This window comes from Hemiscyllium ocellatum, chromosome 1 (genome assembly GCF_020745735.1).
Source record: "Hemiscyllium ocellatum isolate sHemOce1 chromosome 1, sHemOce1.pat.X.cur, whole genome shotgun sequence".
NCBI classification, from domain to species: domain Eukaryota; kingdom Metazoa; phylum Chordata; class Chondrichthyes; order Orectolobiformes; family Hemiscylliidae; genus Hemiscyllium; species Hemiscyllium ocellatum.
The window spans coordinates 80,909,398-80,933,397 of record NC_083401.1 but is presented as its reverse complement, the minus strand read 5'-3'; the positions used below and the strand labels follow the sequence as shown (position 1 = coordinate 80,933,397).

The 24,000-nt window shown below is 39.7% G+C and overlaps 1 protein-coding gene across 1 annotated transcript; it reads left to right on the top strand.

Moving 5' to 3' along the window:
• The first annotated feature begins 232 nt into the window (after window positions 1-232).
• Window positions 233-24,000, top strand: elovl7a (ELOVL fatty acid elongase 7a). Its single transcript, XM_060823690.1, has 7 exons — window positions 233-320; window positions 927-1,117; window positions 7,929-8,009; window positions 9,645-9,701; window positions 11,903-12,008; window positions 19,284-19,420; window positions 21,363-24,000. The coding sequence occupies exons 1-7, from the start codon at window positions 257-259 to the stop codon at window positions 21,558-21,560; spliced, it is 834 nt and encodes a 277-aa protein (XP_060679673.1). The 5' UTR covers window positions 233-256; the 3' UTR covers window positions 21,561-24,000.

Genomic DNA, 24,000 nt, shown 5'->3' with positions numbered 1-24,000 from the left:
GTAATTGAAAAGCATGCAAGAGTTAATCTGGACAACTGGTGCTAAACTTTTTCTTAAACACCAGATCCAATTATTTCTCACCATATGAAGCTAGCCTTCACCTCACTAATAAAAAAAAATTGTGATTACTTTGTTTTTGATGTAAAATTGACATTGTACTCAACCCCCAAGTTAATGAAATGCATTTATAGGAGATAACTTGTATTTTGCCTGCAGAACTGAAGTACTCCTGAGTAGAATCTGCACGTAGTTCAAAATGTCCTTCAAAGAACTGACAGCCCGAGCAGTGTTGCTGTATGATGAATGGCTTAAGGATGCAGGTAAGTTAAGTGCATTTCAGTAGAGGATATGTCTGAAAAAAAGCCTGATTTGTTTTAGATTTTGGCCTTGATGCTAGATCTTTTGAATCCATTGTGGGAGGATGTGGTCTCGTGAAAAAGGTTGGTGAGACTTGAATAGCGAATGGATCCAATGTATGTCTCTGTCTCTCTCTCTCTCCCACCCTGATCCACCTCTTTCCCCCAAATCTACCCTCAGACCGTGGCTCCACTCTTATGTTTTCCCCCCTCGCCCCCCCAAAAAAATGATGTTATTGAGTGACTTAAACTTTCATGACTGTGATCCTCTCAGTCCTTTTTGGTTTTCTTCAGGTTATTGATGGCTTAAGGTATTTTTTTCCAGGATGCTTTGTCAGAATTTCTAGCAGTAACTTGGATATTGAGCTTTATATTCTTAAACAGCATATGCATGACAATCTATGTATTAGCTGAGTGGGCTCAGTTAAAAACAAAACTTCTTTTCTTATACAAAAAGCAAGTCTTAAATATGTACCAAAACCACTTAGATTTCAAGGGTTAGTCTTGTTCATTTTAAAAACAGTACAACTTATTAGACATAAACTAATGAATGCTAGTTTTGTTTTGTAGATCCCAGAGTTGAAGATTGGCCATTAATGTCTTCTCCACTCCCACAAACAATTATCCTTGGAACCTACCTCTACTTCATTACGTACTTGGGGCCAAAACTAATGGAGAACAGGAAGCCATTGCATTTGAAACAAGCAATGATTGTGTACAATTTTTCTATTGTGATCTTTTCAATCTATATGTGTTATGAAGTGAGTACTTTTACCTGTATTATGGCTTTTGTGAAACATGCAGACATGAGATGATTGTTGAGTAGATTCATTGTTGCATTTGCACTTTTTTTAGGTGTGAGGGCACTTGTTTTGAAAGGATTGATCTAGATGTTCATTGTCATACAGGTTTTAGCGACTTCAACTGCAAACTGAGTCCTATTCCTGCTTTCCTTTGTAGTACAAATGTTTACACTGCTAAAAATGTGAAGAGTGCAAGTTTGAGCCTTTGACTCCAGTATAGTGATCCTTTGCATCCTATTGAATGATATGAAGCACTACTGTCTTTTCTTTCACAGTTGAAAATGCCACTTTTAATCCAGGACATGGTAAAAGGCAGGGGTAGCGCTTGGGGGCAAGCCCTTCACTCCTCAACCAATGATCTCCATAAATCCGCCCCCAAAACCAGGCCTCTTTCCATCCCTCCCTTTTAAAGATAGTGTGAAATGTCATGGATTTCTACCTTGGGATGAAGGTGTCCTGAGCAGTCGACTTGTGCTTGCTTGCACGCTTTTGTTCTGAACCCTGTCTTTTCAGCTTTTCCCTTTTTTTTATTTCATGAGAAACAAATCTCTTGTGTATTTGTAGCAAATGTCAGATTGAGTTAGATGTAACAGACCTTCATATTGGTGCAAGTCATGTATATGTATCTTGAAAGGAGTTGAGTTGTAAGAAGTCTGTGCTGAACTTTGGGAGTTCCAAGGACTACCTCCTGCTCCCTCAGTCTTCTCACTAAGCAAACAAACTTTTTTTTACAGCTGAAATGTTACCTTAATATGAATGTCAGGTTTCTTTTTAATTCCTGCTTTGCATCAATAGTTGGACTTGTCTAGCCTGTGTAAGATGAAGTCATCTGTAAGTCTGTCTTTGAGCTGCACCTCTGACATTTACATGCTATCCCTCAGTGGCAACAAGCATGAAAAGAGTCAGCTTTGCTCATATGAAACCACTTTTAATTTCTCAAACTGCCAGTCATGTTATCCAATTGTTTCATCAAGATCCAGAGATGAACTTCAACTCCCTCCAAAGTTGGTTCATTATTCAGTTTCCATCTATTATATTCCTTCAATCCTTTTGTTCTCTATTGAGGTGAAGTAAACCATTTTCTAACAATAAGCATGTTAAGTAATTTTGATCAGTTTCAGATTCCATATTCATGCGCAATAACACTTCTAGAAGGTTGTCTATCTCTGAATCATCATCCATAAATCTATTTTTGCCAGTCCTATATTTCACAACTCCAAATTTGCTGACTTTCTTTACTCCAATGTGCGTAAGACTCTGCATATCCTCATGATTGTTGGCTAACAACACTTAATAGCTTAGTGCAGAGCCGCAACCTATTTCTGCCATCTCTTGCACATTTTTCTTCTCCAGCGCTTCAACCTAACATCTGTAGCCAAATCTTGAACTGCTGAGTCCTAGTGTCTGGAATACCATCCTTAAATTCAGCCCTTTTTATTTTGTCAAAATAGATCCCTCGATTAAACATGTTTATCCATTGTTACTAATTGAGTCACTGAGTTGTTCAACATGGAAACAGACACTTCAGTTCATCTTATTCATGCAGACCCAATATCCTAAATTAATTTAGCCCCATTTGCAAGCATTTGACCCATATTGCTCTAAACTTTCCTATTCATATACCTATCCAGATGCCTTCTAAATGTTGCTATTGTACCAGTCTCCACCTTTTTGTCTAGCAGTTCATTCTACACACACACCAACCTCTGCGTGAAAAAGTTGCTCCTGAATTTCTTTTTAAATCTTTCCCTTCTCAGCTTAAACCTATGCCCTTAGTTTTGAACTCCCCTATCTTGATTATTTACCTTATCCATGCTCCTCATGATTTTATAAACTGCTATAAGGTTATAGAGCCTCCAATGCTTCAGGGAAAATAGCTCTAGCCTATTGAGCCTCTCCCTATAGCTTAAATCCTCCAACCCTGGCAACATCCTTGTAAATTTTTTCTGAACTCTTTCAAGTTTCACAACATCTTTCCGATAGGAAGGAGACCAGAATTGCATACCATATTCTAACAGTGGCCTAATCAATGTCCTGTACAGCCGCAACATGACCTCCCAACTTCTCTACTTAATGTACTGACCAATAAAGGCTATTGTAACAAATGCTGCCTTCACCAACATACTTATCTGTGACTCCACCATGAAGGAACTATGCACTTGCATCCCGAGGTCTTTATTCAGCAACACTCTCCAGGACTTTGCCATTAAATGGTAAGACATCAGGGCAAGACTTCTACAAAATGCAGCACTTCACATTTTATCTAAATTAAACTCCATCTGCCACTCAGCACACCAAGGTGCTGTTTTACTTGTCTTGGTGTTTGTTTCAGTTTTACTTCGTGTTTTTATCATCTTGTTGTCATCCCATTGCCCTAAGGTCCTAAGAATAATCTTTTATGTAAAGGGGAGGAGTTAGCATTGGTTTATATAGTTTGTAGCTTTGGGTTCGGGTGCACTTTCAGCCCTTGTTATTGCAGTACATAGCACACATTTATGATATTGTGCTATACTGGGCAAGCATCAACCTTGTCAAAATGAAAACTCACCTAGAGAATAATCAAGTTGGTATGTAGGTAATTGGAAAATATCCAGACAATCCTTGAATTGGCTGGAGAACAATTTTAGGCAGATTATAATTTTGTGTTGAGGGAGAAATTAAATCCATCCAGCATGCAACAATTAAATAATAAGCACCAATTTTCAATAACCACAATTAAAAGATCTACATTAAGTAGAAAATGAAATCCTTAGATTACTGCAATCTACTCATTGGCAGTCTACATACTGTGCTTTTCGTCATTTGAGAATATGAAAAACTATGCACAACTTGGTGTCTGAAAACCATAGGCCACTTTCTCCACTATACCACACCTAAGAGGAAATGAGGGACATTGGAATGAATGCATGTGGGAAGGTGATGAAGGACCTGACGGGGAAGAGTACTAGTTATAAGACAAAGCTGGGTGGTAAAGCAGCAAGGGGACAAGAATTGTGCAGAGAAGACTGGTAAATGTTGTGCTGAGGAAAACTGAAAAATTGTGACCAGCATCTCATTCTCATCTGCCTACATTGCAATCTCTGGAAGCCCACTGAATTCCTCCATTTTTGTTTTGTTGTATACAATTCTTTTCCTGTGGTTAATGTTTAAATCCATTCATGAGCTATGGGTGTTGCAGGAAAGGCTGGCACTTACCTCCCCTCCCTAATTATCCTGAAGGAATGTGATGTGGTGAGCTGCCTGCTTGAACAGCTGCAGGGAAAGCCAGAGGGTTGTTGGGAAAGGAAAGCGGGACATCTAGGATTTTTGACCCAGAGTCAGAAAGTACAGCAGTGTTGTTCCAAGTTAGGATGTAGTCTGGCTTGGTGGGGAACTTGCAGCAGTGGTGTGCCTACATATCTGTTGCTGTTAGTCACAGAGTAATACAGCATGGAATCAAGCTATTCGGCCCAAACTGGTCCATGCTGACAATGGTGCCCACTCACTAGTTCCAATTGTCTGCATTTGGTTCATATCTCTCTTTACCCTTTCCTGTCCATGTACCTTCCAAATGTTTTTTTAAATGTTGCTATTGTACTTCAACTACTTCTCTCTGGTAGACCAGCAGGAGGCTGGAAGAACACAGCAAGCCGGGCAGCATCAAGAGGTGGAGAAGTCAATGTTTTGGGTGTAACCCTTTTTCAGGACTGGCAGAGAATCCCTTCAAAGCATGCATGCTTTGAAAAGACTTAGCAGTGGTACAGACTTGGTTAGAAACAAAAAAAACTGCAGGTGCTGGAATCCAAGGTGGACATGGCAGAGAAATTCAAAGTGCCTGGCTTAATGTGTTCTTCCAGCTTCCTGCTTGACCACCTTGGATTCCAGCACCTGCAGTTACTTTTGTCTTTAAGCCACCATCTCCGGCAGCCCATTCCATTCATGCACCTCCCTCTGTATGAAGAAGTTGCCCCTTGAGTCCTTTTTACAACTTCCCCTCTCACTTTAAATTTATGCCCTCTAGTTTTCGATTTCCCCATTCCTAGGAAAAAGACTATTTGCGTTTATCCTATCCATGACCCTCATGATTTTGTAAACCTCTAAGGTCACCCCTCAACCTCTGCTCCAAGGAAAACAGCCCCAGTCTTTTCAGCTTCTCCCTCAAATGAATTTTCCCTGGGGTGGGGAGAGTCTAGAACTATAGGGCAGAGGTTTTGGCTGAGAGGTGAAAGGTATAAAAGGGACCCAAGGGGCAACGTTTTCACGCAGAGGGTGGTGCATGTATGGAATGAGCAGCCAGAGGAAATGGTGGAGGCTGGTACAATTTTAACATTTTAAAAGGCATCTGGGTGAGTATACGAATAGGAAGGGTTTAGAGGGATATGGGCCAAGTGCTGGCAAATGGGACTAGATTAGGTTAGGATGTCAGGTTGGCATGAACGAGTTGGGCTGAAGGGTCTGTTTCCATGCTGTACTTCTCCATGACTCTTTGAATGTCAAGGGGCAATGGTTAGATTGTCCCTGGAGGTAGTTATTATCTGGCATTTGAATGTTACTTGCCACTTATCAGCCCAAGTTGGATGTTGTCCAGATCGTGCTACATTTGGACATCTGCAAACATTACCACTTCTGATTCTTATGGAAGGAAGCTCGTTGATTTTGGAAGGAAAAACCTCGTGAAATTGGTTGGGCTTGGGTCCCAAGAAAGAGCTATGGTGATGTCCTATGATTGAGATGATCCAAGAGTATGATGCTGGAAAAGCACAGCCAGCCAAGCAGCATCTGAGGAGCAGGAGAGTCGATGTTTCAAACAAAGCTTTTCATTAGGAATTCCTGATGAAGAGTTTATGCTCAAAATGTTGGCTCTTCTCCTTGGATGCTGCCTGATTGGCTGGCTGTGCTTTTCCAGCATCATACTCTTTGACTCTGGTCTGCAGTCTTCACTTTTTCTCCCACTGAGGTGATCCATGTTGCTCTGTGAAAGAACGATTTCAACTGGCAAAGTACATCCCCAATTGCCATTGATTTCCGTTTTGTGAGGGATCCTTCTGGCATGTTTAGTTGAATGCTGTCTTGGTGTAAAAGATCAATCCTCTTGACTCCGCCTTTACAGTTAACCTCCTTTGTCTCTGTGCCTGTGCTGTAATGAGGTCAGGAGCTGAAACCAACCCGAGGCTCTTCCATCAGTTTGTTGAAGGATCACTGAACCCAAAACACTGACTCTGACATCTCTCCACAGATTCTGCCAGACCTCCTGAGTTTCTCCAGTTTCTGTCTGTTTCTTATTCAGCATCTAATAACGCTATTACGGCCTACTTGCAAAAATATGCTGATTTGCAAGCCCTGCTATTCCTGGGGTAAAATTAATGATTTAAATCAAAGTATGCAAGTTCTCATTTACTTATCTGTTGGAATCCTATAACTAGGGAATACTGACAGTGTATTTTTTAAGTGGATTATAACAGCACCATCAAGAGATACTTGTTAAAAGCAGCAATGCAGACACCATGCACACAGTTTCTTTAAGTTGTGTTCAAAATGACAGTAATTCTTTCTGCAGTTGAGTTTTGAAACAATGAACAATTTGATTTTGCAGGATTTCAATGAATCTTTGACATGTTAAACTTTTGTACTGATATGTATAAATAAAATTTACTGCCACTAATTCATTCTTGTTTCTCTTGCTTTTCTCCGGTAATTATCTTTACCGTAATGTGATTTTCTTTTTTTTTTAAACCTGCGATTAGTTGTGTGATCAAATCGACTAGTGCTAGTAATACAGTATTTTGAACTGCAGCATGAATTTCATCCTCTCCAAACTAGTGCCTGTGTTATAGTCGACCCTCTATAAATTCAACCTGTACACGAATATAAGACTTTTTCAAGGTTCAATTTAAAGTATTCAGTCATTACAAATGACTGGTCTTGATTTTAAAAAAAAATTATGAAGTACTGTCAGTTCAAACAATTAGGCAAAATTACAGGGCTGTTTAATGGAAAAGGAGCTCATGGCCACATGCTATTCCTGATTTTCTCATATTACCTTCATATACAAATTAATTCTGGGTAAATTTGCAAATCTTTTACGCCCACACAAATTTGTTACTAAGGGCAGTAACTTGGAAAATAGAAATAAACGTTCACCCCAAACAAACTACGAATGAACTAATCAGTGTGGATGCAGCTTGTAGCTTTTTGAAGAAGGTAAACCAGCCATTTCATCCTGAGTCCTGACCTGGAGGCTACAAAACAACACTGCTCTCCTCTGGTTATGATTCTCTTGCCCTTGATAAGCAGTGTATTATCCAAACGCTTGAATAAGCTAACTTATGATTGTCATGTGCTAACTAAAATTAAGATGTTATAAACTTTTTGGTGCTTCTGTTGAACTTAGATGATTTGGAAATTGGCTGCTTCTTGGTCAAAAGTCAACAAGAGATTTACTCTGAATTTGAAGAATACAGCAAATAAAAAATTTTTAAAAATATCTCATGAACTTGATACTTCGATTCCACTGTTCTATTTTAAGTCTTGTCTAGCATTCGATATTTCTTGTGGGTGAAGATATTTGATTCCACAACTGATACTGATTTTGGAGTGAGTGTAGCTCAGATCATGGTCACCAAATTTAGACTAGGTTGTGGTGGTAAATGATTTCCACATCATATATCAAAGTTGAATAGAAGTTTTGTAAGCAAATTGAGTTAACAAGAATTGTTTATGTAAATGGGTAGACTTAAAATTCTTGGGTTTCTTTGGTAACTTATAGTAATTAACTTTCCCGGTTCCACAGTTCCTTATGTCTGGCTGGGCCACGGGATATTCGTTCCGTTGTGATGTTGTTGATTACTCCCGGTCACCTCAAGCCCTCAGGGTAAGTAAATGTTCAACTATCCTGACCATGTTATGCTCTGAGCATATGCATATTTTTAACTTGATCTGCCAACCAGTTTTTGATGGGGGAGATGGATGGGGAAGTAAAAGTTCCCAATTGTCTGTGCCAGATAAACAACTTCAAATTATTTTGGCTGAGCGAATTGTAGAAGTACAGTCCACGTACTTGAGGTCTGTCAGTCCCTTGAGCCTGCTCTGCAAATACCATGGCTGATCTGATTGTAATCTCAAATCTACATTCCTGCCCACCCTAATTTAACTGCCATTCCCTTGCTTACCAAATTTAACTCTGCTTTAAAAATATTCAAAGGTTTTGTTTCAACCCAAAAGTCATGTAGCACAGAAACAGATCCTTTTGATCCAACTTGTCCATGCCGACCAAGTTTCCAACTTGTCTGCATTTGGCCTATACCCTTCTGAAGCCTTTCCTCTTCATGTACCTGTCTGTCTTTTTTAAATGTTATAAGCCTACCTGCATCTTCTACTTCCTGTGGCAGTTGATAGCATATATCCACCACCATCTGTGGAAATAATTGGCATTCTGGTCTCTCTTGAAATCTTTCTCCTCTGTATGTTTAAAAAAAATGTCTCCTTCTCTCCTCTCTTCCTTCCACCCCCTCCCCCACCAACCCCAGAAAAGGCCTTGGCTATTCACCTTATCTATGTACCTCATGTTTTTATAAACCTTTATACAGTCACCTGTCACCACCTATGCTCCAGGGCTGGAAAGAAAGAAAGAGGCCCAACCTTTCCTTTTATACTTCAAACCCTCTTGTCCTCTTGTCCTGGCAACATTACTGTACTGTAAATCTCTTCTGAAACCTATCTAATTTAAAAATATCCTTCCAAAGCAGGGTGGCCAGAACTGTGGGGGGGGGGGGGGGGCGGGGGGCTTATTCCTATCATATACATTGTGTTACTTTCTGCTCCTTCATGATAGCTTTTTTTATTCAATGTCTCAAAATGAGATGGAGCCCCAAATTTCCCATGAAATAATGTGAATGATTGCGTGCACTTTTTTTTTGAAGACATGATATTCTGCTGCTCCTAACAAAATTTTCTCTTAACCACAAACTGTTCTGGGATTTCTATCAAATTTATCCACTGAATGAGGACTTTGCTGGTTAGGCCAACATTAGGGTGGCATGATGGCTCAGTGGTTAGCACTGCTGCCTCACAGCGCCAGCGGCCTGGGTTCAATTCCAACCTCTGACTGCCTGCGTGCAGTTTTATCAGAGGCTCCAGTTTCCTCCGAGAATCCAAAGCTGTGCATGTTCGATGAATTGGCCATGTTAAATTGCCTTCATGTGTAGGTTGGGTGCATTACTCAGGGTAAATATCGGTTATTGAAATGGGTCTGGGTGGGTTTCTCTTTGGAGGGTTGGTATGACTAGATGGGCCAAAAGGGCTTGTTAAACCACACTGTTGGGATTCTTTCATTGAACGTTTGACCTTAACTGCCCAGAAACAATTAGCATACAGTAATTGTGACTGTAAATTTGTTTTGCTAAATAATTAATTGTTAGACTGAAGGTTATGAAATATGCTGGATAAATAGTTTCTGGAAAAATGTAGTTGGGCTGCACTTTCATGTATTGGTATCTTTTTTTCTTAGATGGCCTGGACTTGCTGGCTATTTTACATTTCAAAGTTTATTGAGCTATCAGACACTGTAAGTATCACGGGAGCTAATTAGCAAGTTTTTGTTTCTTGATATTGCCACGGTTTGTTTATCCTGCATCATAATGTATTCTAAGAAAGATGCCTTAAATGTTAATCTATGTTGCTATCAAACTGCCTTGTTCTCAGAGCTGTAATTTACAGGGCCGTTCTGGTCACATCTTGTGGCACACGGTTCATTGAATGAGCTCTTGCAAGGGCACCATTTGAAATGTTCTGTTCTTTTCTACCTCCAAAATAGAAGGGACATAAAATAGATGTTGATTCTTGTGTTGATGGTGGAAATTCTTGACACGTTTTATGAAGGTTGGCAGCAGTGTTAGTGCTGGTCTTCTCTTTTTCCCCCCCCCCCCCACCCCCTGCCAAAATCTGGAGCAATATTGATGTTCAATCCTGAAGTCAGGCTGTTGTGCATAAGCTATCTCTGGGGCTCCTCAGCATTGCACTTTCAGCAACTGCTGAAAGCTGTGGATTGTGAAAAGACAGTGTTCCTAACAATATTTTGACAATAGTGCTGAGGAAATGCTCCAGAAGTTGCTGTGCCTCTAGCTAAGCTGTTTAAGAACATCTGCAATACTGGCATTTATTTGTCTATGTAGAAAATTGCCTACTTATGTCCTGTACACTTGCAACCCAGCCAAGTGATTTCCCATCGATTTTCCTTCATTGTTACATTGACGATTCCTCCATTAATTTTCTATCACGTGGCACTTGCTCAGTCACTGAGTTTAGTTTGAATTTGGCCAGGGCAACTCAACTGCTGACTTCACTGCAGCCTTGCCTCAAACATGGATAACAGAGGTGACAGTGACTGGCCTTGGCATCAAGCTCACACTTGACAGTGTGGTACCAAAAAGTGTCTCAAAACTATCTGATGTGGAAGCAAAGCACTCCAATAGCTTGGGGCATGCCTACTGGAAAGGAAAATGGTTGTTTTTGGAGGACCGTTATCTCCAGCGCCAGGACATCTCTCCAGGAGTTCTTCAGTGTAACGTCTGAGGTCTATCCACCATTTTTACAGAGATGTGGGAATCTGGAATTTGCTGGCTCTAAGCATGGTAGAGGCAGATAGCTGCATAACACATTATTAAGATTTAACACAGTATTAAGATGTGTACTTGCAGTGCCATGGCGTAAAAGACTATGGGACAAGTACTGGAAAATAGGATTAGAATAGTTAGGTAGTTCTTGACCAGTGCAGATGTGAAATGCCTGTGTATTATTGTGCTGTAAAACTCTGCCTTTGACTCGGCTTCTTCAACAATGACCATACCTCAATCATAAGACCAGTAAGTGGATTTGTGCAATTATTAATGTTCAGTACCATTCATCACTTGTCAGATACTAAAACAAACCATATCTAAATGTAGCAAAACCTGGTCAAAACTGATGCTTTGGCTGTCATCTCCAATAAGACAGGCAAAAGTGAGGACTGCAGATATTGGAGATCAGAGTTGAGAATATGGTGTTAGAAACGCACAGCAGGTCAGGCAGCATCTGAGAAACAGGAGAGTCGACATTTCGGGCAGATTCCTGATGGAGGGCTTATGCCTAAAACATCTGTTCTCCTGCTCCTCCGATGCTGCCCGACCTGTTGTGCTTCTCAAAACTGGTCCAGCTAAGAATAGGTAGTAAATGCTGGCCCAGCTGGTGAAACCCACATTATTTGAGCAAATTTTTAAAACTTCCTTGTTTTTCAAGGATGACATTTTACTGTCGTCCCAACTGTGGTTCTCACCTGTTGCTGCACAACAAGTCAACAAGATCCAGCTTTAATTACAGGCATGACATTGGATTTTTATTTGGAGTATTTCAGAATGGTTTGCTGTCACCTTCTGGAGGGCAACACGGGCAATAAATGCTGGTCTTGCAACCGACGTGCCCTTGAACTGATTGATGTGAAAATTATATTGTTGCAGAGGCAATTAACAAGTGGTGATTTCTTAAAGCTCCTTTCTCACATTGTAAATTTGTTTCACAAAAGTTCGTGTACAGTTGAAAACTACTTTGCTGTGCATCCACCTCAAACTCTAAACTATTTTGTTTGGGCGAAATAATTATCTTGATATGAAGGTCCAATTCATTTAAAAAAAACCTTGGTTTTAGAAATATTGGTGTTCTAAAACTGGCAGAAGCATCCTAAAATAACTCACCTTGTGATTGTTTTTCCTGTTTTTCTGTTTTCCTGTACAGATCTTCTTTGTGCTTCGAAAGAAGAATAGCCAAGTGACATTTCTTCATGTTTATCACCACACCATCATGTCTTTCACATGGTGGTTTGGAGTCAAATTTGCTCCAGGTAAACTTGACTTACTAATTAAGTATTATTTTGAATTATGAACCCACAAATGAACTGTGAAAGTTTGCACTATTTTGAGTTCAACCTTGAACAGCTGGTTCACTGTACCACTTTTGATTTGGGGCTGCATATTTGTGGGAATTAGCTATTTATCTTGCTTAGCATCAATGTCACATGGAGATTTCAATTATGCCCCTACTCTCTGTACTGTTGCTCCCAAACATTGAAAGCCATGCACACTGACTAATATTCTATATTTGAAGCAGTGCGTAGTGCCATATATTAATCAGGCTGTGTCAACGTCACCTGTAGCTTTTCAAAATACTTAAGTAAGACCTTGCTATAGTTAGTAGACAATTCCTAACAGTCCCCATCCCAATAGTTTGAAAGACTCTCCGTAGAACAAATAGGCTCCACTTGGGAAGGTCAAAAGCAGAATGGCTGATCACCTTGTATAATTTGCTTTTCATTCAATTGTAATCTTGACTCCCAAGCTTCTGGTTGCATTTGCTTTTCTGACTTTACTGTCACCTGCCTCCAGTTGTGTTCTCGTGAAGCTCACCATGAGCTGGAGGAACAGTAACTTATCTTTCATTTAGGCATTCTACAGCACTGCTGCATGAGGATTTGAGACCAACAATCTCAGAACATTTCTGTCCCTTTAATTCGACACGGTCGTTCAGTGGAGGTGGCACAGTGGCTTAGTGGTTAGCACTGTTGCCTCAGCGCCAGGGACCGGGTTCAATTCCAGCCTCGGGTGACTGCACATTATCCCAGTGTCTGCAAGGGATTCCTCCCACAATCCAAAGATGTGCAGGTCAGGTGAATTGGCCATGCTAAATTGTCCACTGTGTTAGGGCTCTTGCCCAAAATGTCAAATTTCCTGCTCCTCGGATGCTGCCTGACCTGTGCTTTTCCAGCTGCATGTCTCTGGATCTCCAGCATCTGCAGACCTCCCTTTCTCCCTGTTAAGTGTGTTAGTCAGAAGTAAATGTAGGGTCAGGAATGGGTCTGTGTGGGTTCCTCTTTGGAGGGTCGGTGTGGACTTGTTGGGCCAAATGGCCTTTTTCCATACAATAGGCGTTCTAATCTTAAATGCATTTTCTCTCTTATGAACCAGACCAAATTCCCTTCAAATACATCGAAGAAATAACAGATATTAGACCTTCACTTTTTCTTATTTAGAGGCAAGTATAAGATGTGATCCAGTCATAATTTGATTACATTACTCTGTTTAGCAAAACACTCTTTATTCGCCTATAGTTAAAATAGAAACAAAAGGAAGAATTGGTCTAACTTTAATTCTGTTGGAAATCAACACAATAATCAATTCATGCCCTTGGCAGTCAATATAATAATTCTCACCTGTGATTCTGGCAGGGAGAGAACTCCAGCTTTTTAGCTGTAGCAGAGAGAGGAGTAACAGCTTCTGCAACCAACTTGGAAACCCCAACAACTACTGAAATCTAAAATAAAACCCTTGTTCTGTGAGAGCCTGACTTCACTCATTCAGGCTGCTTCTATTGTTCTAAATTGAAAAGAGCTCCAAGGCCCCTCAAGCTGTTCATGTTATTGGCTCAAAATCTCTCTCAAAAAACATAACCAGGGCAAAATACACCTGTTAAAGCCATAATATCGTCACATCCTGTTTGGCAATTATTCATCATCGTCATTCACACCACCTCGAGACAAATGTTTTGTTTCTTGTCACGTTGCCACTCCCTGTTGCCTTGCATCAGCAGCCCATTTTGTCATTTAACGTCTTTCACTTCTCACCCTACACTCCCTCCTTGGCTTTAAGAACACATCAGACTAGTTAGCTTGTCTTCAATATAAAGTGTTCATTTTAAGGGAGTGGAGGAAATCTGGAAACAGCCAAAGACTGCCACCATCTCGTGCTGTGATGAAACCATCTGCTACAAGACTATGAAACCCCAAGACCTGGTTCAACAAGAATGACCACTACATTGAAGACCTCTTCAACAAGAGCTCCCCATGGCCAGCAAAACATGACCAGCATAACAAAGGTGGAGTTCTGAAGCAGAACTAGGAAAATCAAAAACCAGTGGTGGACGAAGGTAAGGAACTGCAACTCCTTGCTGAAAGCACAGTATCCAGAATTTCTTCAATGGCACCAAGACAACATATGGACCCAACACCCTTTGGCCACAACCTGGTGCAGAAGAAAGATAGGACCCTTTTTAAAGACAGAAAACCTCAACTTCCTGAGGGAGAGAACATTTTAAAAGAACTCTAAATCCCAGTACAGTCAATTAATGTGGGCCTGTTTTGAGGAAATCCCCAACTCCTCCCCATCCAAGATTACCTTGGACTCCCACCCTGATGTGGCAGAATTTGAAGCTGCTATTTTACCCATGAAAAATGGGAAAAGATGCAGGAGTAGACAGTATTCCATTGGCGATTTTGTAACTTGGAGGAGTAGAGCTTGTCTATCAATTGTTCCTGAAAGTCTGGGTCAATAAAGAAACGCCTGTCAATCTCCGAGATGGAGCCGCCATCACTTCCTTCAAGAAAGGAGACAGTGGACTGAGGGAATTGCTGAGGGGTCTCCCAATTTTCCATCGCCAGAATGATCATTGACCGAATCCCCACGAGGCACCTTCTCACAGCTTGAGGGAATTTTTGAAAGCTCGTTTTCCAACCAAACTATGGACATCATTTCATTCCTTGGTAACTCTGAGAAATGACAGGAACAATACAACTACTTGACATGGCCTTCATCGACCTGACCAAAGCTTTGGTCAATTAGCAAGTGCTATGGAAGACCCTGTCAGAGGCCAGCTGTTGAGTGAAATTTTTCAACATCTTTCATCTCCACAACAAGATGTTGGCGTAAGTCCTCACCAACTGTAATATGACAAATCTTTGAGATCAAGCAGGGATGTGTCATCGCCCCAACTTTTTTTTCCAACCTCAACTGGTTGAAATCGAACAAGAAAATAAGATAGACCTCAGTTGTGAAACTTAGTCTGTGGATGACTGTCACCTCTGTGCTGTCTCTCAAGACAGTCTTCAAGTTTTATTTAATGCATACTGAAGAATTGGTCTCTGCCTCTACTCCAAGACTCCAGTTCTTTACCAACCTGTCCCAGGTCAAGTTCCAGTCTATCCATCAAGATCCACGTTTGGGAGGATTTGTCAGTTGAAGTTTGAAATCCTTCCCTTAACTGGCAAGCTACCTCTCATCTGAGATTGATGAGAAAGTGCCAGCGTTGTACTGGGGTGGATGAAGTTATAAGTCACACAACACCAGGTTGTAGCCCAATGATGAGTTTGGAATTACAAACTTTAGAGCACTGCTCCTTTGTCAGGTGAGTGACATCATCTCTAAAAGCTTGTGATTTCAAACAAACCTGTTGGACTATAACCTGGTGTTGTGTGACTTCTAAATTCATCTAAGACTGACACAATTGCAGAGGTTCAACATGGCATTTGCAAGCGCTGCCTTCGGACACTTCTGGATCAAAATCAACAATGATAGGTGTGTAGATATAAGATCCTTTTGTATAAGACAGCATCATCCTTTTGACCCTTCCACATGGCTCCAAAACATGGACTACACATAGATGTCATCATAAATCCTTGAAGTACCATCAACATTGTCTGAGATGGAGTCTCTACATTAGCTGGGTGTAATAATATCTATGGCCTTGAACAGCTAAGAGCACCAGCATAGAGGGCATGGTCACCTGAAATCCACTCCTTTGAGCCGGCTGTGCGCTCTTTGGATGCTTGAGCTCTGTCTGTCAAGCAAACGTTTTCCCAGCTCGGGGAAGGGGGTCTCCTCCAGAAGAGGACAAAGGAAGCATTCTGAAGACTCCCCTGAAGACTTGCCTGAAGAAATGAAGTGTAGATGTCAACATGAGAGACCGTCTTTCAGAAGAAACCTTGGAGGAAGCTCCTGAATGAAGGGACTTAAGTCTTTGAGAACATGAGTGGAAAGACTAAATACATGAAAGGAATGTCAACTATCTTAAGGCCAAGAACCAATTTTTGGAAACACCTGCCAAAAATATGGACAGAGAAAGAAATCGGAGTCTCAGCAGATATGCACGGACCCATTAGAACCCATGACCAGTGACGTGGAATTTCCTAGCTAGACAATGATGCTCCTTAGTGACAGCAATACTGCCTCCCTTTTTTAAAATCTATTTCTGACCATTCACAAGTCTAACCCATGTTTAAGCAACCTGAATCAATAAGCTAGATTTTTATCCTCCAGTTGTTTGAGTTGGGGGAATTCCTGGACATGCACATCCCACCTCAGAAACTGCCACAGAAACTGGAATCTTTATTCCACAAGTGCCAGCTGCAATTCAGCCAGCTAACTCTAGAGAAACATGGGCTGCCTGCAGGGGATGTGAGCTGTTTAAAAGGCCCCCTTTAAGTGCATGTTCACTACTCCTTTTCCCCCCTCTTGCTCCTTCATCTACCTCATGTACCCAATTCCAAGGTGTGCACTCCCAAATAGCCCCAAGTCCCTCTTGAGAAAACTGTAAATCTGAGGAATGGATCATTTAGCACTTTACTCATGGCTGATCATCCAACCCAATGCCATTTGCCTGTGCTGTCTGTTTCTTATGCCTTTAATGTCTTACCCAAGTATGTATATCCAGACACCCTTTATTATATGGGTATGTATACCCTTATTATATCGACTCCTTATTCTTGACTGAGCCTAGAAATCCATTTCTTTTGTAGCAACAACTGAGCTCCTGTTTGATTGACAGCTCTAGCAGTCTGAACTATCAATTTCATAATATTTATTTAAACAAGTATTAATTGCTTGCAATTTCAGCTGTTGTAGTAATTGGTTTAAATTGACCATTTTGTGTGAAAGGGATGCTTTTGAACAAAGGCAGTCCATGTTCATTTTCTAAGCTTTAGTTACACCTGCAAAAGATTCATGTGATTGAGAAATAGGAGCAGAGGCACAACATTGAGTCTGCTCAGTAAGATTATGGCTTTTTTTTGGGGTTGTTGTTTTGAATTCATTTTCCTCTCTATCTTTAACTCTTGATTCCTATGCCGGACAATCTATCCACCTCAATCTTAAAATATTCAAAAATATCGTGAATGGGTGTAGTGTCAAAACCTGGGAAGAAGGGCAAAGGGGTTGGTTGACAGGGACAACCTGTCACGGAAATGAAGAGAAATTTTTGTTGAGTAAGTTCAGAAGTTTCCCTTTATGCAATCTATAGTTCATGACAGCAGAGGTGCTGTGAACTGTGACATTTTTAAAAAAAAACTCACCTGACTCCATAAAAATCAGAGGAGTGGGCCATGCCGATCTCTGCGAAGGAGCTGGCCAGGTCTGTAATGTCATGTGTGGGGTTTGTCCCAGACCAGCTTATAAACCTGAAAGCCTGGGAAGGCGAATGGGCATCTGGACTCTCCCTACTGTCTTTTTCATCTGTTTCCAAGTCATCGTACAGAATGAAATTCCAGACCATAACTTCATGTGACTTACTGAGCATTTCCTGTTTTTTGTCTCTTAATACCTGTGCTGCATTGTTTTTGAATTGTGATTGCTTCTGGACTAAGTTGTCATAGTTTAGTACTTCAAGTTGTATTAACTAGTCAGTGCATCTTTAATTAACACTGCAGAGGGCGTAAATGTTATCATGTTCGCTCTTCAATTTTGGTAGACCCTATTACAAGTCTCCTATCCACTAACATCATGAGCGGTCTGCTCTATCAACTGTTGTAAACCACTCCTTAAATTGCATCTGTAAAATCCATCTTGCTTTATATTAAACAAGCAATCTTGGAACTGCAACTAAATCCTCAAACCACCCTCCATTCTGCTAAACTGGTGATGTGTATCTCTGTTCTGCAATGTTATCTACCATCTTTAGTTTTTATTTCCTTTGGATCAGTGCTGAGAGTAAGGAAGCGCATGCTGCATGAAACATGTGCAATAGAGATTTGAGGTGAGAAACATGCACTGAAGTTATCAGTTGGACAGCAATTATAAGTGCAGTTAAAGAATTAAATGCAGAAATTACTATGAGGTGCCTTGTTCTTTAGATTAGATTCCCTACAGTGTGGAAACAAGCCCTTTGGCCCCACCAGTCCACACCGATCCTCAAGAGTAACCCAGCCCAGGCCCATTTCCCTCTGACTAATGCAACTATCACTATGGGCGATTGAGCATGGCCAATTCACCTCACCTACACATCTTTGGAATGTGGGAGGAAACCCACGCAGATTTGGGGAGAATGTGCAAACTCCACACAGACAGGTGCCTGAGGCTGGAATTAAACCTGGGACCCTGGTGCAATGAGCTACCGTGCTGCCCTAAACTAGACTTTCCTTACAAGATTCAGTATTTAAAATGTATTCATACGAAATTATTGCTATTTTGGCAATTAAATATGCCAGAGGGAAAATTAGGCCTTAGAATAAGTTGAAATGGTTAACATTAAGTCTTCTGCTGAACTTCTGACTCAAAATAAAAGGTGTAATCTTTTGTTCTTTGATATTCTAATTGTTGGAAAATTTCAAACTTTTTTATTTTGATCATTTCAATCGGGAAACAAATTAGCTGATTGCATTGTTTTGTCAGTGGCAATATGAAACCTCATGCAGTGAAGAAAACTGCCAATCAATCTCTAGTAGTTAGTTAATGCCATTGTGGTAGGACTATTCTTGGTGTTTGAATTGATTTGGTGCTGTGGTATGATACACCACAATAATACTGTATGGTTTGGGTATTGAAAAGAACCAATTTCTCCTTGCTAATAGATTTAAACCACACTTTTTTTGACTTTTGATGAGTAACCTGGGCAGTAGTATTTTGAAAAACTTTGACCTCTTCATAGAAGTTGGTCACAACAGATCATGCCTTTATAAACATTACTTTTTTCGAAACAGTATTGAATTTTTAAAAAAATATAAAATACCTCTTAAAAGTAGAAGCTTGATGCTCTTTCAATGGACTTGTATTAAATATATACCAGCACAATATTTGAAGAGCTAATCCAGCTTTGTCTACCAAAAACTGAAACTGCTGGAAAAATTCAGCAGGTCTGGCAGCATCTGTGGAGAGAAAGCGGATTCTCATGGTCCTCTTTCAGAATGTTCTGAGGAAGAATCGTGGGACTGAAGTGTTATCTCTTTCTCTTCACGGACGCTGCCAAACCTGCTGAGTTTTTCCCAGTAGTTTGATTGCCAAAGTCTGCTGTTCTTTGGATTTTCTTTTCAACTTCTTTGTATAAACTGTTTTTCCTTTTCCTTCTCTTTCCCATACAGGTGGTCTAGGAACATTTCATGCTCTTGTAAACTGTATTGTGCACATAATCATGTATACGTACTATGGTTTATCTGCATTGGGGCCATCTTACCAGAAGTATTTATGGTGGAAGAAGTACATGACGACAATTCAATTGGTAAGTTTACTTTACCATCTTGATTTGTGGATGACAAGATCAGGTTAACTGGTAAAGGGCACGGATTAATTCCTATGTTGAGGGGCTGTGACTGTGTGGAAGTCCTGAGAGGACTGGCAGGCTCCATCACCAGAAAGTCATGTGTAACCTAGCTGATCTATCTTTGTAGCGGTTTAATAACTGCTTGGTGCTAGATTACAAACTCAGATACTTTGGAAATGCAATTTTGTAATATGCTCTGAAGTTTTAACACTTGTGTACTCCTTTTCAGTTAGGCTTCGTAGCAAAATGTTTGGGCCCAGATTTTCCTTTTGGCAAAATGAAGGGGAGCATCTGTTCCCAAAACCTTCCTGAATCTTCAAGGTACAGGTCAGGAGTGGGATGGATTAGGTTTAAAAGTTTGAGTTTTGTTATACAAGGCTCGTGATGTCACACCAAAATACATCTACACAGCATTGTGGAACTGAACACCCCTTGTGATTTTTCTTGGACTTAAATAGATGTTACTCCAATTTGAAGTTGTTTTGTTTGTATTGTATGGATTGTTGTTGTACAGAGAAAACTAAATTTTATTTTGAGAAGCCTAAATATGAATTAGAAGTAGGCTGTAATGTACCTATGGACACTGAACTACAATAAACCTCAGTCTCTTCACTTCAAGAGACTTTTTTTGTAATTGTCTAGTTTTTTTATTCATTAGTCAGATGTGATTGCCATTGGCTGGGCCAGTATATATTACCAATTTCTCATTGCCCTTGACAAAGTGGTGGTGAGTTGCTTTTTCTAACTGCTGTCATCTGTTTAGTAAAGGGACATACAGAATGATGTTCAGGACCAAGTTTCAAATTTTGTCCCAATCGCAGTGAAGGAATAGTATATTTCCTAGTCAAGATGGTGAAGGGCTTAGAGGAAAACTTGAAAGTGGTGGTGTTCCCATGTATCGGTTACCCTTTTGCTTCAAGATTGTAGTGGTCACGAGTTTAGAAAATGTTTTCTCAGAAATCTTGATTTAACTTCTACAGTGTCTTGTGCATGGTCTACACTGCTGCTACTGAGCATCAGTGGTGGAAAAACCAAATTGTGGAATTTTGGTAACTAAGTAGGCTGCTTTTGCTAGGTAGCAGAGAAGAGGGCAAGACCGGCTTTGGGGAGTCAGGAGATGAGTTACTGCAGGATTCCTAGTCTCTGACCTATTCTCGTAGCCACGCTATTGAAAGGATTAGTGCAGTTCATTTTATGGTCCATAGTAACCCCCAGGATATTGATTAGTGAAGGATTCTGTGATGATTAATATTATTGATTGTTGGGGGTGATGGTTACTTTCTCTTGCTGGAGGTGGTTAATGCCAGACCCTTGTGGTGTGAAAGTTGCTTGCAACTTGTCAGCCCAAGCCTGGGTTTTTGTTCAGGGTTTGCTATTTATGGTTATAAACTATTTTGGTATCTGAGTAGTGAATGGTACTCAGCATTGCAGCCTTGAGCGAACATTACCACTTCTGACCGTATGATGAAGTCATTGAAGAAGATTGATTCTAGGACACTGCATTGAGGAACTTTGTCAATGATATGCTGGATTTGAGATTATTTGACTTTCAACAACCACAATTACCTTCCTCTGTTAGGTAATATTCCAACCAGCAGACTTTTCCTTCCGATTTCCAATAGCTCTCTCTCTTTTTAGAGCTCCTCGCTGCCATATTGATTTAAATGTGGCCTTGATGTTTAGGGCTGTCACTCTCTTACCTCGTGGAGTTAAGCTGTTTTTCTTTGTTTGAACCATGTCTGAGGTAATGCTAGTTTACATGGTAGTTGGAGCATATTACAGACAAGGTATTCATTTCATGGCCATTCTTGTTCTGTTCATAGAATATTTACAAGCAATTTGGCTGGTTTGTTACAGCAGTTTCTCTGATCTCAAACTTAACTTTTCTTTCAACTTTCAGGTGCAGTTTGTGGTGATTACTGTCCACATTGGGCAGTTCTTCTTCATGAAAAATTGCCAATACCAGTATCCAGTCTTTCTGTATATAATATGCCTTTATGGAGTTAGTTTTATGGTTTTATTCCTCAACTTCTGGTACTATGCATATATAAAAGGGCAACGATTGCCAAAGAATGCTACAAGCAAGTTGAAGCAGTAAAAATAGCAAGAACTGGAAGATACTTTGTCTATGATTGAACTTTAGACAATAATGAACGTGTATGGCACACCATTGGGCATTGTATGTTATTCTTTTAAAAACTGGACAATATTTATCTGTTTGATTCTCTGAAATTGATTTATTGAGGCATGCTAATGTATAGCTGCTAAACATGTGAAAAATATCAAATCCATTTAGAATCTGACAACTTTGCAAACCCTAACCTATGCCCTGGTAATATTTTCTGTCATTGTGATTGGTCTAGCTATTAACGCTCTCTTCTGTCTTTTCTAATTGTATAAGATGATGCAATTGAGATGCCTTATGTGTTAGGCCTACTTGCTATGCAGAGTTTTGCAGCAGAGCAGAATTATGCTGCTGTTCATGTTTTGGAAGCACTGATACATTTGGGCAACTTGATCTCTGTTTTGGTTTGCATTGCTACAGTAACTGGGATTAACACAAACCCCATCTTTTTTTTTGTTTCACATATGCTTAAACAGGAATGAGAACTGGCAGGCCAGGTTTCCAGTTTGAACTATTTCTTGCGTCCTGGTTAATTACAATTCAAAAGCAGTAGTAAGTTGGCTAAATCTGTGTCAATGCATTTGGGATATTTTGCTATTCTCTGTTTAGGTCAAATGGATGACATATAACTGTCTGCTTCAATGATGACGCTGACTTTGTTTTATTAAGAGGAATTAATTTCCTACATTACATGTTTCTGTAAAACACTTGGGCTACATAGTTTTTCATTGAGTGTAGTTTAACTAGCTTTTTAATTAAAACTTATCACTAGTAAACAGTTAGTGAGCCCTGGTCTTGAAATATTTCATTGTAGGAATGCCAAACTTGACTGAACCATTCCATTCATAACTGTCTTCATTTGTTGAAAGTAGTTCTGCCTTCAAAGGTGTAGGTTTTTAAGCTCACAAGAAGGATTTTTACCGAAGTGTTCTTTCTCCACTTTCTCGTGATGCTTGCAAATGAGTTTTGCTGTGGGTTTTGTGACAGACAGAAGATTGGTATTTAAGGATATTAGTAGAAAGTTGTGGAAATTTAGCTTTTGCTTTACTTCGGAAATTTCAGGGATGTAGCAGTTTTAAAAATGTGAACTTTCAATTTTGAGGAGATTTAGCTTGAGATAGTTAACATTTTTTATTAATGTTCAAGGTAAAATGATTCAAGGAGTATCTGGATCTTTGCATTTGTTCAGAAGCAGCTACAAATGTCTTCAAAATTATCCATTCCAAAGATAAAATACCTTTTGCTTATTGTTTTATTTTTTTCTACGTAATGTCCAAAAGTGTCTCTTTGTATGTTCCTTCTTTATTCAGATGCTCCTTGGCAATTGTGGTAAATAAACATTTTGGCACAAGTGACTGACTATTTTTATTCTAGAGAAGAAAACGGTGAGCATATTTCTGTCCTTTTCATAGTAAAAATGATTGGATAATTTTCTCACCCAAATCTTTAGTGAAGAATTTCAAGTTAACAATTTGCGCTCTCCCAATTTTTGTTGAAATGCACAGTAAACTCCTTTTACTGTGGAAGCGGTTTTGAATTCCACATTAAGATCAAAAATGTCTTTTCTGCATTGCAATGGCCAAATCAGCAACTTAGTAATGAATACATTGGTAGAACCACAAGCTGAGACATACAGACTAGTGAATGGTGACATTTGAAAAGGGAGGGAAAATGGAGATGTTACTGTTCTAATAATCGGCTATCTTAAGATTTGGATCGAATGAGAGATATTTTGAGCAGCCTTGGTATTTGTGCACACTGATCCAGCACTTTCTTGATTTTTGTTTTCAAAATGTGCCAATAGAGAAGAAATTCTGCAAAAATGTATTCCCAACTGACTACAGTATTCCTAAGTTAACTTTGTTCTTAATTGACACTTTTTTTTGAGCTGTTATGTAGCATGCTGTAAGTCAAATTTTCAGAGGAGTTGAAAACAGTATCCAACACAGGTATTGCAAACTGGAGCCCATTTGTTTTAATAATAAGTTGGAATGCACAATATAAGCACTGTGTATTAAAGTGACCTTGAAAAAGAAGCATTTCCAATATACTTGGTTGAGTTTTTCTTGACCATTTATAAACTTGAGTACTGTTATTGCTGTAAGTTAATAAACTTGATTTAAAATTGTGGTTTCATACAAAAAAAGTATGAAGCCATTGGTGGAAAATGATTGTTATACATGTGTGTTTTAGATTGCCACAAATAGAGTAAAATGTTAGAGAACATATGATGGGTCTGGAAAATTTGTACCTTGATGTTTATCAAACTGTGCTTATTGCAGATGATTGTATTGTATCCAAATTTTAACATGTGTTTCCAAATGAATTAATGTCTTTTGTAAGTAATATCACTTGCAAATAATGTATTTTAAAATTATTTCTATTTGCCCTCAAATAAAATCTATTAAACTTA

Bases quoted from the DNA above. Each gene is read 5' to 3' on its own strand.
- elovl7a (XM_060823690.1), top strand. From the start codon at position 257: ATGTCCTTCAAAGAACTGACAGCCCGAGCAGTGTTGCTGTATGATGAA. The intron at 1,118-7,928 runs GTGAGTACTTTT...CCGGTTCCACAG, and splicing joins CAATCTATATGTGTTATGAA to TTCCTTATGTCTGGCTGGGC. The intron at 19,421-21,362 runs GTAAGTTTACTT...TTCAACTTTCAG, and splicing joins ACATGACGACAATTCAATTG to GTGCAGTTTGTGGTGATTAC.